We start from the raw sequence: 13835 nt of genomic DNA, 5'->3' as shown, positions 1-13835 counted from the left end.
GTCATCAAGAATTAATGAGGTCTCAAATTTGTATGAAGCTGCTAGCTTCCTTTTCCAAGCTTGTCTTTGAAGATTATACAATTGTAATTGTCAAGTAATAAGCGTTAATTCAAGACTATTTGGAGTAAATTTTTTAAATTTAAAACGTCTTATGCTAGCTTATTATATTTTTCCATATGATATAAAACAATCCGATTTATTTGTAAGATACTTCTTTTCAAACGCGCTTGATAATATATACCTTTTAAACATCGAGTCACATAGAGTATAAAAAATTGCCATATCCCGAATTATATTTACCAAAAGATAAAGGGTAAACCAATAATCTGCTCCACTAATCAACATTACACGTACGATCATAAGCTTTTGCCTCATTGATGATCTTATTGAATGTCAAAAAATCGTATACAAATGAAACAATAATTCGAAAACAAATAATACAAGTACTAGTGTCCATTAAACCAGGACTAAATAATACAAGTACTACATATTAGTGTACTACTCCTACTAATTAATCTAGTTATTACTTGGTTTGTAATATGGATAAACAGTGTAAAGTGTTTGTAAAATTGTCAAAACTAATAAAACAAAGGCAGCAACCACGGATATGAAGGGCCAAGGTGTGTTGAAACACGTATATCTCATTGTAGCCCAACAAACATGCCAATCATTTTGAAAATACATATTAACATCATCAAAGAACTTGGCTAGGTAACATTGGTCGATATCGAATGCTACTTCCTTGCCCAAATTGTTGATAAATGTAGCAATTTCAGCCTCAGTCCCAAAATAATTTCCAAGAATGTTCTTGTCACAAAGGTACTCCACGTCCTTAGCCGAGTTAACAAGGCAATCTGCAAACGTTGCGTATGTAGTGAAGTACTTGGAGTGAACATTGTGACATTGCTCGTATGATACGCAATTTGCTAACAATGAGCTTAGGAAATCGTCGAAGGTCACCCTTGGCATTTCGATCACACCTCGTTTAAACTTGACTGCTAGGAAAGTCTCTGATTTTCCGGGCCTAAGATGGAGCCCGGCTTGTCGGAGCTTTGAAACTGAAGGAATCACGTGTGTAGGAGCCGTGTTTTCTTTTGAAAGATCTTCTGGGTCTAATTCTGGGGTGATGAAGCTAGAGCGCAAGAGGTCTAACAAATGTTTGGGTTTTAAATCCTAGCATAACACAAAACATATAAGTATATATCGTGTTATGTTTTGGTGACATGATCAATCGTCTTAATAATTGCGATGGGATGAAACAAGGAAATCAGGCAACTTGTAAGTTGTATGTAAGATTAGAATTCATGGAGTTTTCACTTCTAAGTTCTAATAATACGCGAAAGACCGATGTTAGGTACAAAAACAAATGTTACTAATAATCACAAGGAAAATTTGTCAAAAATAACACGACCTTTGGATTATCTCAATATAACACGACCTTTGACAAATATCTTCCATAAATGAAACGTGACCGGTTGGTAACCTATTTAATAGGTTACCTATGACACGTGTCAAAGTACCATTGGTCAATTTATATATTATTTTCATTTTTTTTTTAAAAAATAACCATAAAACTAAAAAAATAAAAAAATTAAAACATAAAAAAAAAACTTATTAATAAAAAGAAAAGCCCCCTGTCATCCCCACCGGCTTTACCGCCCCTCCTCCTCCACTACCCATCCCCCTCTCTTCGCCGGCGTCTTCCTATCCCAACCCCATCGATGCCAGACCTCCCTTTTCCGGCGCCTTTAATTCCCATCCCCGATTCTGTACACCCACTCCCATCCTTGTCCCCAAATTTGGCCCCCAATTCCTACCCTGTTCCCAATTTCGTCGCCCCTCCCTACCACATTTCGATCAGATGCTATGTAATACCCCGTATTTTTATACGTATTTTATTTAAAGTATGTATATTATAAAATGTTTAAATAGTTGTAATTATTTTAATTAAAGTATTTTAATTAATATTATTATAAAAGGAAAGTTTATTTAATTATTTTATTTAAAAGTTGGGGTTTTATTTTAAGAAAGTTTAATTTTTAACAAGTTTTATTAGGAAAGGGATTAGGAAAAACTAAAAGAGGAAAGTTTAGGGTAAAAGGGTTGGTAGAGAAGGGGTATAAACATCCCACTTATGAGGCAAATCAACTTTGTCCAGAGTGGAGAAAACCCAAGGTAAGCTTCTCCCCTTTTCTCCTTACTTTTCTTTCTTTTTTTTTTCTTCCTCTTCCCCTTCCCCCTTTTCACGGCCGGCCACTACCACCACCACGCACGTGGCCGGACCACCACCGCACACCACCGCGCGCCACCAGCACACGGCCAGCAGCCGCGAGCGGCACAGGCAGCAGCAGCCCAGCCGTGCCGTGGTGGCTGTTGCTGCCGTGGGTGTTTCTCGAAAAAAAATAATTTAATCTTTCTTATTCTAATTTAATCTATGCTTAGATCTAATTATAAATTATGAGTTTTGGGATTAAATTTTGATGTTTGAATGTTGTAATTATTTTAATAAATTTTCAGATTTGGTTTTTAATTAAAAAGCCCCAATTTTTGAAACCCTAGGTTCTTGATTTATGAAATTATGAAAGTATATGATGTATTAATGTTTAGATCTTCAATTTAAGTGCTTTAAGACCAAATTACAGCAAGTTTTAATTAGAAATAAAGTGCAGGAATTTTATGTAGAACCCTAAATATTATGTTTTTGAAGGAAATTTAAATTACCCATTAAGGGGGACTTAATTATGGTGTTTTAAATATAATTTCAGCTTATTCTAATTAATTTATGAGGGGTTTTAAAATGGTATATATTGCTGGAAATTTGTTTAGAATGGACTTTAATGCTCTATTATAATTTTAATGTGTAGGAGACTTTGAAGTGAGCAATTTTTACTAGTCGCGGCGATTTTAAGATCATATTCAAGGTACGTTCGCGTACTTAGCATATTTTTATGATGTAGAATCATGCTAGGCTTAATTTCAATCAATTACAAGTAGTATCATGCTAAGGTTTATGTATTAAATTGTGAATTATTGGTGTTGGTGATTGAATTGTGAAGCATGAATTATTTGTGATGATTTATGGATTGGAAAATTATATTTTGGCATGATTATATGGACTACATATTTATTTATTGTATGATAGATAGCATGTTTAATCAAACTAATTGTTTAATTATGTTTGGGATATAGAAAAGGAATTTTGTTATGGTCCATATAATTTTTATTGATGCTTTAAGCATGAGGAAGGAGATATATAAGTGTCTATGTACACAGGGAATGAATAGTATGTTGGTGCCTTTGTGCACTTAAGGTGTTTTTAACACCGAGGGATAGGACTTTTGGCGCTTTATGCGTTTAAGGTATCTTTGACACTGAGGTAGAATTAAAAAGGGTTCAACATTAAATTATATGTGGTCACTAATTATTCAAGAATTAAATTGGTATGTTTGTTGATTGAATAATTATTGATGATTGAATTGTTATGCTTTGAGAGTCATCACCAAGTCTAATAATATGTAAATAACGTAAAGTGAAAGAGATTACGCACCAAAACTCTTGGAACGTATATACCTTGAGTATGAACATATGGGGGGAGTTATGTGACTTTATATTTGGTCATAACTTCTAACGGAGTACAGGACGCTGTATATTCCTTTTTATTATTATTATGCGCTGGAATTCCGCCACCTATGAGTGGCACAGGTTTGTTGCTGGCACGGTTAGCTCCCGTGTTAGTTAACCTCAATTTATTGGGGGAGGTATAGTTGGAAACCCGTTCGATGCGTAATCAATGCTAAATGAATTATTTAATGTCCAGTTAAAGTGTCTTGTGGAATGTTGTGTGTGCTTATAAACAGGTGCAATGAGGTAAGCGTGTGTGATGATAGGAGATTGCATGTTAGTGTGTTTAATTACGCTTATGTACTCAGCTTTGCTGATTGTGTGTGTTGTTTGTGTCTGGCTATGTCTTTGTCTTGGCCCTACGATGATCCATTTTAATGGAGAGTAGTGGGGGCAAGTAGAGATACTCTTTTCAGGTATTGAGGCATGTTCATGATGGGGCATGAGTGAAGAGAGAATCATGCTAGCTTCCATTAGGATTTGATGTGTTTTATGCATTGGATATTTTATTATATTACTTTATGGACTAACACAAAAGTTTGGTTGTTCGGTTTTGAATAAGGGCCTTAAGTGGTTCCAAGTTGCAGTGGATTTTATTTGACTTTGGTTTTGTTGATGTTCAACTTTACTTTCGTTGGTTTGGTTTTTAAATTGTGTTATTTAAATAGTTTGGTTTTCAAGTCTTCCGCTGTGTATCTTTGATAGTTGCCTTAGCCGTTTTCACGGTGGCGGTAATGTCTTAGATATTCCTAAAACGTATTTTAAAAAGGGTAAAGTGTGTTATTAAAGGAAAGGATTTTCTAGGGTGTTACATGCTATCACCTATTCACCTCCCTCTCCTTCACGCAAGCTCTCTCTACTCTCTTTTCCTACAGGTTAAGGTGTTGGTTGGGTTTCAAGGGTGGAACGGCAATTTCACAATGGTGGCGGTGGTTTGAAGGTGATAGATGAGGATATGTACGTGGGTTTGTTTTGAGTATGGGCTGGGAGGGGGCGGACTTAGGGAGTGGGCCGCGATGTGGCTGGCTGGGTTGGGGTGGTTTCCAGGGAGTGTGTGGTGGGGATGGAGGTAGAGGCGGGGAGGGGATCACGGGGAAGAAGGTGGTGTTTGGTTAATTTCAATTTTTTTTTAAAATTAAGATCATTAATATAAAAAAAAATAATCTTAACAAATTACAACAAGACACGTGTCAAATGTAACCTGTAAAACAAGTTATCGGTTTTTTGTTCTATTTATGGAAGATATGTGTCAAAGGTCGTGTTATTTTGAGATAATCCAAAGGTCGTTTCATTTTGGGAAGACCGGTGAAAGGTCGTGTTATTTTTGACAAATTTTCCTAATCACAAATGTTTCCACTTCTCATAATTATTGAATAATGTAACTTATGTATTTGTATTGGTTAATTTTCGTTAATCTTTCTTGCATTTGTCATAATAAAAGGAACTTTAAGTTATGTAGAACCAAAAGCTTAATTGTCCAACGAACTCCTCCCACTTGAGGATATTAAATTTCCATCATGGCCCGGCGGCCCCTTGCATTTGTCAAGTCATATTATTTAAGCTTGACTTGAATACTTGTACCTTATACCCCCTCCCCCACCAAAAAAAAAAAAAGTTTTGAAAGAAGAATAACATCAATGAAATAATCACTTTGATAATTCATTCCTTCAAAAAAAAAAAAAAAAAAAGGCCAATAATTCATCTTATACAAGTATGTAGGAGTGATTTCAATGTTTACGCTAATCATTATTCTATTTCTATTTTTTTTTTATTTTTAAAATACAATTGCTTTGATTTGAACATGTGGTCTCAAAATCACGGTCTCAAAATCACTACTTGTATTTAGGAGTTTAATTAAAATTAAATTAAAACTTGATTTGCAACCTTGCGCTACCCGCATTAAGTAGCTATTATTTGTTTTAATAGTTTAATTTTATATTCGAAAACAGTGTAATTATAATATCATTAATTAATTTTGAAAGAAGTATAGTATTGTATTTATTAAGTTTTGGAATAGATGAGAGGAAAAAAAAATGTTGTCAAAAATAGTTTAGGCAGGAAAATTTTTAATAAGAAATTGACATGTGTCATTTAATGATGTCAGCATGTTTTGTTTTAGTAATAGTTAACAGATTTCGTCCATTTTGTAGATAAGATGTAACATGCATACAAGCTGTGCATGCCTCAATCATTTCTTCTTTTCATTAATTGGATTTTCTTAAAAAAAAATTTTAATTTTTATTTTAACAAAGGTTACTCACAATTTTCCATGCATGGACCCATAATCTCCATCTCTTTTTGATAGTTTCTTATAGGCAAATTTTAGTCCCAAAATGTTAACCCCATTTGTTTTTTCCCACAACCATTAATATTAATTTTTTTACCAAAATTCCCTCTAATTTGCAACAATATTTGTGCAAATTTAAATTTCCCATGTAAATTTGGTTTTCCTATGTAGTTTTATTACTTTTTCTCTCTACTTTTTTGCATACCCAATGTCAATTTACTTTTTCAATGTACTTTTACTATTCTTATTTGTGTTTATTAATTCCCGTGAAAAATGCTCATAAGAGACTATCAAAAGGGGACGGAGGGAGTATTTATTAATTATGCTTAGTACGTACCACAAAGTTCATCTTGCTGGCATAACTCAATTAGCTAAAATCTAAAAATACTGTTTTTTCTGTCACAGACTGTGATTCTAGAATCATTAGAACTCATTTATACCTCTAAGATTTATTATTTCATTTATTGTCTCTCCTAATCACACCCCCTTTAAATTTTAAAAAAAAATTTAGAGCTTGATATATACACCCATAAGAGCTAACTATTAATAGTCTATTACATGACGACATATTCCAATACAAGACAATACCACTCGTTCATTACAATACTTAATCTATGATTTTAACATTATTTGAAATCTTAAACAAAGACAAATCACTCATTCGATCATTATTTGTTAATATTTATACTTTTAATTTACTTTTGGAATCGTAAACTAAGATATTATTCTGTGCGTTATTTTACCTCACACTTAGAATGTGCTTATGCTAAGTGTTATAAGTTTGTACTTATGCTAATTGCACGAGATTAATTAAAAGTAGCTAGAAAACAAGAAAAACTAACCTTATACTTCCAAATAATTTCGTCCGGGCGTTGAATAGTAAAATTGAAGAAGCTCAAAGAAAGCGTAGCAAGAGTAAATTCACCATAACTCTCTCTATCACCACTAGTTAAATCATACAAACATTGCAACACAAAGAATGGAATTTGATTTTCCAACCTATGTAAATCCCTCAAAAGCGCCGGAAATATCCAAGACATAGAAGCAATAGGATCATCATCTTCAAACCACACCAATTTCGCAACCTTCCTAAACAACTCAATGATAAAACAACCATCAACTACTAACATCTCAAGGAAGTGTTGATCCTCAAGTGGTATATCTTCCGAGTAGCATTCGCGTGTGGACGCCCCGAGTGGGGCGACCGCATTGAAGAGGTCTTGGAGGGTGAGGTGGGTGACTCGAGCGAGGAGTTGACCAAGGTAATGGTACTTGTGTTCCTCCATCATTTGTAAATGAGGTTGGTTATGATGGAATGGACCTATTGAGATGATTTGTGGTTGGTAGAGCTTGCCATTTATGTCGTTGAAGCTCTTAGGGACTTTGAAGATTGAGCATGTGGCTCGACCGGCCGCCTTACTTAGGATTTTTGGTGGTGTGTTGATTTTTTGATTGATCAAGGCTAAGCGGAATTTGTCAATTGTAACCATGTTGATGGCATGGTGGTCTTGGCCGTTGTCGTTGCGGTGGCCGGTTTGAGTTTGGTTCGGGGATGGTGAGTTGCTTGCCATGGAGTATTTTTGTGAAGCAAGGTTCGTGGAAGAAACTTAAATAGGTGGCTTGACTTAAGAAGATAAAGAGGGTGCTCTGTTTTGGTTATCTATCTGGGGGCTGCCCAGTTAATCTTTATGATTAATGAACTTTGTCAATCTTTTATGCCATGTCAGAAGTTGGAGTAGGTGGATGTCGACTCTGCAGCCGAGTCAGAAGTAGAACAATACACATTGGCATATTATTTGTAAACGGCGCTAGCTGCTGTTACTTATAGGGGTTGTTCTTGATTGACGGTGGAAAATGACTTTATTTGCATGCATTTAATGTTGGTAGCCAATGGTAGGTGGTGTTTACTGCTTTGCTGTTTTCCAAGTGATGTAATAATTGTCTTCGTGCTTCATTCCCATAGAATTTGACCCTCAAATTGAAATAAACTTTTAAATCTAAAACACAAAAAGTCAAAATATAGAATTATCGTCAAAAAATATATTCCGTCGTCCCCTTTTGATAGTCCCTTATGAGCAAATTTTAGTCCCAAAATGTTCACCTCATTTGCTTTTTTCCAACAATCATAAATATAGTTTTTCACCAAAATTCCTTCCAATTTGCAACAATACTTGTGCAAATTTATATTTCCCATGTACATTTATTACTTTCTCTCTCTACTTTTTTGCATACCCAATGTCAAATTACTTTTTCAATGTACTTTAACTATTCTTATTTGTGTTTATTAATTCCCTTGAAAAATATCAAAAGGGACGGAGGGAGTATATTGTCAAAAAAACAAAAAAATAAAATTATTGCAATAATTTCTATTTATTTGAATTTGATTAAAATATACAAAGTATAAAATATTATACTCGTATTTGAACATTGTTTGTTCGTTAAATTTGAATATCTTATGTAAATGTTCTATGCTTTTTTATTAAAATATAAATTTACTATTCGAAATATATACTTGTACTTTTTTTTTTTTTGAAAACTATATACTTGTACTTTTGTTTTTAATATATGTAACATACCCATTTTCACGGTATTTAAGAAAATAAAAAAATTCTACTGTAGTTGTCGACTACGGTCGATTACGAACGACTATGGGCACTACAATAAGAGATTAAATCTCAACCGTTTATTTGTTAATTGACTAATCCTAGGCGTTCAAGTCATCAAGTCTACTCATCAAATCATTAGACAATCATCATGTCTAGTAATCAAGTCATTACACAGTCATCAAGTCTAGTCATCAAGTCATTAACTTTAGTTTGGTTAAATTAATTTAGTTTGGTTAAATTAATTTGTTCAAAAGCTTTTTTTATTTTTTATTTTTTTTTTGCTTTTTTTATACAATTGAATAAAAATATCTTATATTCATCTTCAACCTATATTATCTAAAACCCTTCGTGTTCAACCTACAACATTAATTTTTCTGATTCAAAAATTAATTAAATTCTTATGTTTTGTCTAATTTCACAATTAAATTGATCATCATATAATCAAAATTTTGGCTTCATATAATCGTTTTTCCCTTTATTCATGGAGTACAAAATCAATGGAAAACTTCGTTCATAACCTCTTATTGAAGTCTCTTCACCCCCACCCTTTTCAAGTTAAAGTAATTTATTTAACGATTTGAACAATATTGCTTGAGTATTAGTCAAAATTATATTAGGCTTGAGTTTGATATATTTTCAAGATTCATCCGCAATTGTTTTTTCATTATTATTTTTTTTATTTTTGAATAGCAATACGCCATTGTTAAAATTGTATAAAGGTTGAAGATGAGTATAGGTTGAAGATGGATAATATGTATATATACATATATATACATGTATATATATATACATGATTAATTGATTGTAATAATCTTTAAATATTTTTTTATTGAGACTCTATAACACTTAGTTGGGACTGCCTAATTTGATTGTAACGTCTTTCAAATATTCTTTATGGGGACTCTATAATACTTAACTGGGATTGCTTAATTTTATTGTAATTAATAACCTTTAAATATTCTTTATTGAGATAGTTGAGACTATATAATACTTGATTGTGACCGTTTAATTTGATTATAATAATCTATAAATATTATTTATTAGAACTTTATAATACTTAATTGTAATGCCTAATTTGGTTGTAATAACTTTCAAATATTCTTGATTAAGACTGTATAACACTTATTGGGACTGCCTAATTTGATTGTAATAACAATCACATATATATTTTATTGGGACTCTATAATACTAAATTAAGACTACCTAATTTGATTGTAATAACCTTTAAATATTTTGATTGAGATTACATAATACTTATTGGAACTACCTAATTTGAGACTACACTATAATCGTTTGGGACATCATAAATTCCCAATTACTTTTTTGTTATTATGTATACACTTAACATAATTCTCTAGACAAATGAACTTGATGAGTATTCAATGATTAACTTTTATAAGTGGATATTAATTATGTAAATTAAAAGAAAAAAAGTTTTAGCCCAAAAAGCGAGAAAAGAAAAAAAAAAAAAAAAAGGCTTTTGGAGGATGGGTAATTGGATTCTTACCACTGGGCTGCGGGGAAGTATGTTAAATATTGCTACATGCCTATGTTGTGTTTAATTTTAAAAAGGTTTTTTTTTTTTTTTTTTGAAATAAAAGCAAAAAAAAAAAAAAAAAAAAAAAAAAAAAAATCACACGTTTAATTTTGGTTTGGATTAAAAAAAAACATATATATCATGGTCAAACAAATGAATAAATTAGATCTCCTTTTGTCTAGATCGTAAAGTAATATAGTGGCCACAATTTTTGTATAGCCATTGAATATCCTTTCAACAATGTATTATTTTAATAAATTTTTTCGGCAAAGATAATTAAGGATAAATTTAGGAAAAAAATTACCATGATTCAAGGAAACTGTTTTTTATCCCCTAAAAAAAAAGGAAAGTATATTTTTTGAAACCACCACAACGTAAGTTTCAATTTTTATTTGCAAAAAAAAAAAAAAAAAAAAAAAATTTGGGGTAAATAATTGTACAGTATCTTTTTTGGCTAATTAGTTTTTCAAACTTGAGATAAAAAAGGATACATATATCCTGTTAAAAATATTCCAAAAAATAAGCCTATGAAGTATTTCAAAAAAAAAAAAAAAAAAAAAAAAAGTAAGAAAGTAAATTTTAGCTATAATCATGTCTTTGAAGTCTGAACGTCCTGTTCATTTTTTTATTTTTTATTTTTTTTAGTTAACATAATTTTTATTTTTTTAAAAAAATAAAACAATATTATTCTTCTTCAACCTATACTCATCTTCAACCTTTATTCAACTTTAACAATGGCGGATTACTATTCAAAAAAAAAAATAATAATAATGAAAAAACAATTGCGGATGAAACTTGAAATTATATAACGCTCAAGCACAATATAATTTTGACTAATACTGAAACAATTATTATTTGAATCGTTAAATAAATTACTTTTACTTGAAAAGGGTGGGGTGAAGAGACTTCAATAAGAGATTATGAACGAAGTTTTCCATTGATTTTGAACTCCATGTATAAAGGGAAAAACGATTATATGAAGCTAAAATTTTGATTATATGATGATCAATTTAATTATGAAATTAAATTAATATAAGAATTTAATTAATTTTTGAACCAGAAGAATGAATGTTGTAGGTTGAACATGAAGGTTTTAGATAATATAGGTTGAAGATGAATATAAGATATTTTTATTCAATTGTATAAAAGAAGCAAACAAAAAAAAAAAAAAAAAAAAAAAAAAACAAATAGAAGTAAAAAATAAAAAAAAGCTTTTGAACAAATTAATTTAACCAAACTAGAGTTAATGACTTGATGACTAGACTTGATGACTGTGTAATGACTTGATTATTAGACTTGATGGCTGTGTAATGATTTGATGACTAGATTCGATGACTGTGTAATGACTTGATTACTAGATATGATGACTGTGTAATGACTTGATGACTAGATTAGATGACTTGAACGACTAGGATTAGTCAATTAAAAAATAAACGGCTGAGATTTAATCTTTACCGTAGTTGTCCATAGTCGTCCATAGTCGTCCGTAATTGTCCGTAGCCGACAACTACGGTAGAAGCTTCGTTAAGAAAAAAGTACCTCACATGATTTAAAATATAGGGTTAAATGACTGATAAGAGTATGTGGGTCATGAACTTTAAATAAAAAATTTTACAACTTAAAAAAAAATATATGATAATTAACAATAAAATTCAAATATGGTGTGTCGCAACTTACAAATATTATAAATCTAATTTAGGAAAGTGTTACAAGTTTCTAAAAATAGAGGGCGTATTAAATTTATTAAAATATGCTCATGGTTAAAGTTTAATTATTTAGATTCAAGTATTCATATCAAATATGATGAATTGAATGTAGATGAACCGACCAAAGACTTAAAAATGTAAAAAGAAATGAACAATTTTTTTTTTGTTCCATCCGGTACACCTTTTGGGCTAATTCGGATTTGGAGATCACTTTTGGGTGATTAGGTTCCAGTCCCATCTCAATTATTATTACAAGGGATCGAACACGAGTTCTCCCTACCAAGTGCAGTCCCAATCTCCACTGCACCAACAACCAATTGGTTATTGTTGTTGCACATAATGCATAAGATAAAAACTACTTTTAGTAAATGTTGCACATAATATGAAATGAATGTAATAAAATATGCTTTTTTATAAAAAAAATTACCTAAGCTAGCTTTCATAAGATTTTGGAAAGACGGACAATAGCCGTATTATATTTATTAATATAATTATCTTTAAATTTTATTTGTTGGATTTAGTGAAGACCATGAGACTATGAGAGGATATTGATATAGTATTTGACGTAGGTTTTTGCCAAAAAATTATACTTCCTCCGTTTCTTATTAGTTGACACGTTTCTTTAGTCACGTTTGTCAATGCACAACTATGGTCAGAGTTTTTAAAGTTTGATCCAAAAAATGGCTATGGGGCAAAATTAAAGGGACGGAGGGAGTACATTATAAGTGGAGTCCCACTAGTCGCATAGTCCTTGTGTGCAAAAATGCATATAGGAGGGCAAAAGTGGAAAAGCACTAAATTTTGACATCTAGAGTGGTACTTTTAATGGTTACCATGGTCAGTAGTGGTACATTTTTTGTACTATTATGCATGTATATTGTACCATTATGTTTATTTTAGTACTTTAGTAGTACTATTATATCTCACAGTGTGACAGTGGTATGATATTTTGATGTACCATTTACATACTTATTTGTACTATTAGCATTATATTTAATTACTTATACCCACATTAAAGATAGGGATTGTGTTATGTGTGGTATGAAGTGAATACTCCCTCCATTTTAAATACTTGCTCCACTTTTCATTTTCGATCATTTTTAAATACTTGCTCCATTTACTTTTTTTGAAAAGCTTTTACTATATTTAAATCATTTCTCACACCTAGTGGACCCAATATAATACTCTCTCTCCTCTTATTTTTCCACTACTTTTGTTTTTTTTTTTACAATTTTTAATTTTCTCAACTACCCCACAACCTATATATTATATTACTTTGGTCGTGTTTGGTGAATAGCTTAAAAATGATTGTAACATTACAAAGTTAAATATATTATTTTTCTTTTATGAAATAACTAATCCTTCAAAGCTAAATATGTCAATATCCTTATTGGTCATTTTGCATACTTAAACAGCTTTAAGTAATTAGCTATTTACCAAACAATTTTATACAATCGTACACTAGGTTAGTCAAATCAGTTAATAAAATCAGCTAGTCAAAATTAGCTAACTCAATCAGCTTCAGCTTTCCACCAAACAGGGCCCTTAAATTAGCTTATGTAATAGTCAATAAGCTAATGTTGGTCAAATAAGTTATTTTTGCTCAAATAAGCTAATGTTGGTCAATAAGTTAATTTTCCACAACAATTCAACTCAAAATAATAGGGTTTAAGTTACAAAATCTATATCAACTTCCTGTATTTAAATATATATTTTATCTTATATTATATATTTAATATCTTTCAAATATAATAAAATCCCGTGCTTTTAGCACGGGTACACTCTAGTTTAAAAATAAAAAGAAAGTCAAATTAAAAAAAAAAACCACCACCAACAAATAAGTTTCAGCCACCACCATCCCCACACACCACCCAAACCCAGACCTTGGAACCACAACCCATCCAACCCTGAAACCACTATCACCAAGAACCACCGCAACGACGACTAGGATCCCACCCTAGCTAGCCCAACCCCTAAACCCCAAAGGTGGGATTTCGAAAAAATCGAAACCCACCAAACCAGACCAAGAAAAGGCGTGAATCGAGGTCAGGGAAGACGACGCGATCGGATTGGAGTGA

At 31.6% G+C, this 13835-nt stretch overlaps 1 protein-coding gene across 1 annotated transcript; it reads right to left on the bottom strand.

The window, feature by feature from the left end:
* Positions 1 to 516: 516 nt before the first annotated feature.
* On the bottom strand, positions 517 to 7638 carry LOC145617048 (UPF0481 protein At3g47200-like). The gene is made up of 2 exons (XM_081671749.1): positions 6751 to 7638; positions 517 to 1173 (listed from the first exon to the last, which is right to left on the bottom strand). Exons 1-2 carry the CDS (start codon positions 7477 to 7479, stop codon positions 517 to 519), a joined length of 1386 nt encoding a protein of 461 aa, XP_081527875.1. The 5' UTR covers positions 7480 to 7638.
* Positions 7639 to 13835: the final 6197 nt, after the last annotated feature.

The sequence above is a fragment of the Chenopodium album genome, chromosome 26 (genome assembly GCF_948465745.1).
Source record: "Chenopodium album chromosome 26, dcCheAlbu1.1, whole genome shotgun sequence".
In the NCBI taxonomy this organism is placed as follows: Eukaryota; Viridiplantae; Streptophyta; class Magnoliopsida; order Caryophyllales; family Amaranthaceae; genus Chenopodium; species Chenopodium album.
Note: the sequence above shows the minus strand (reverse complement) of the source record. Positions and strands in the feature narration are given on the sequence as shown.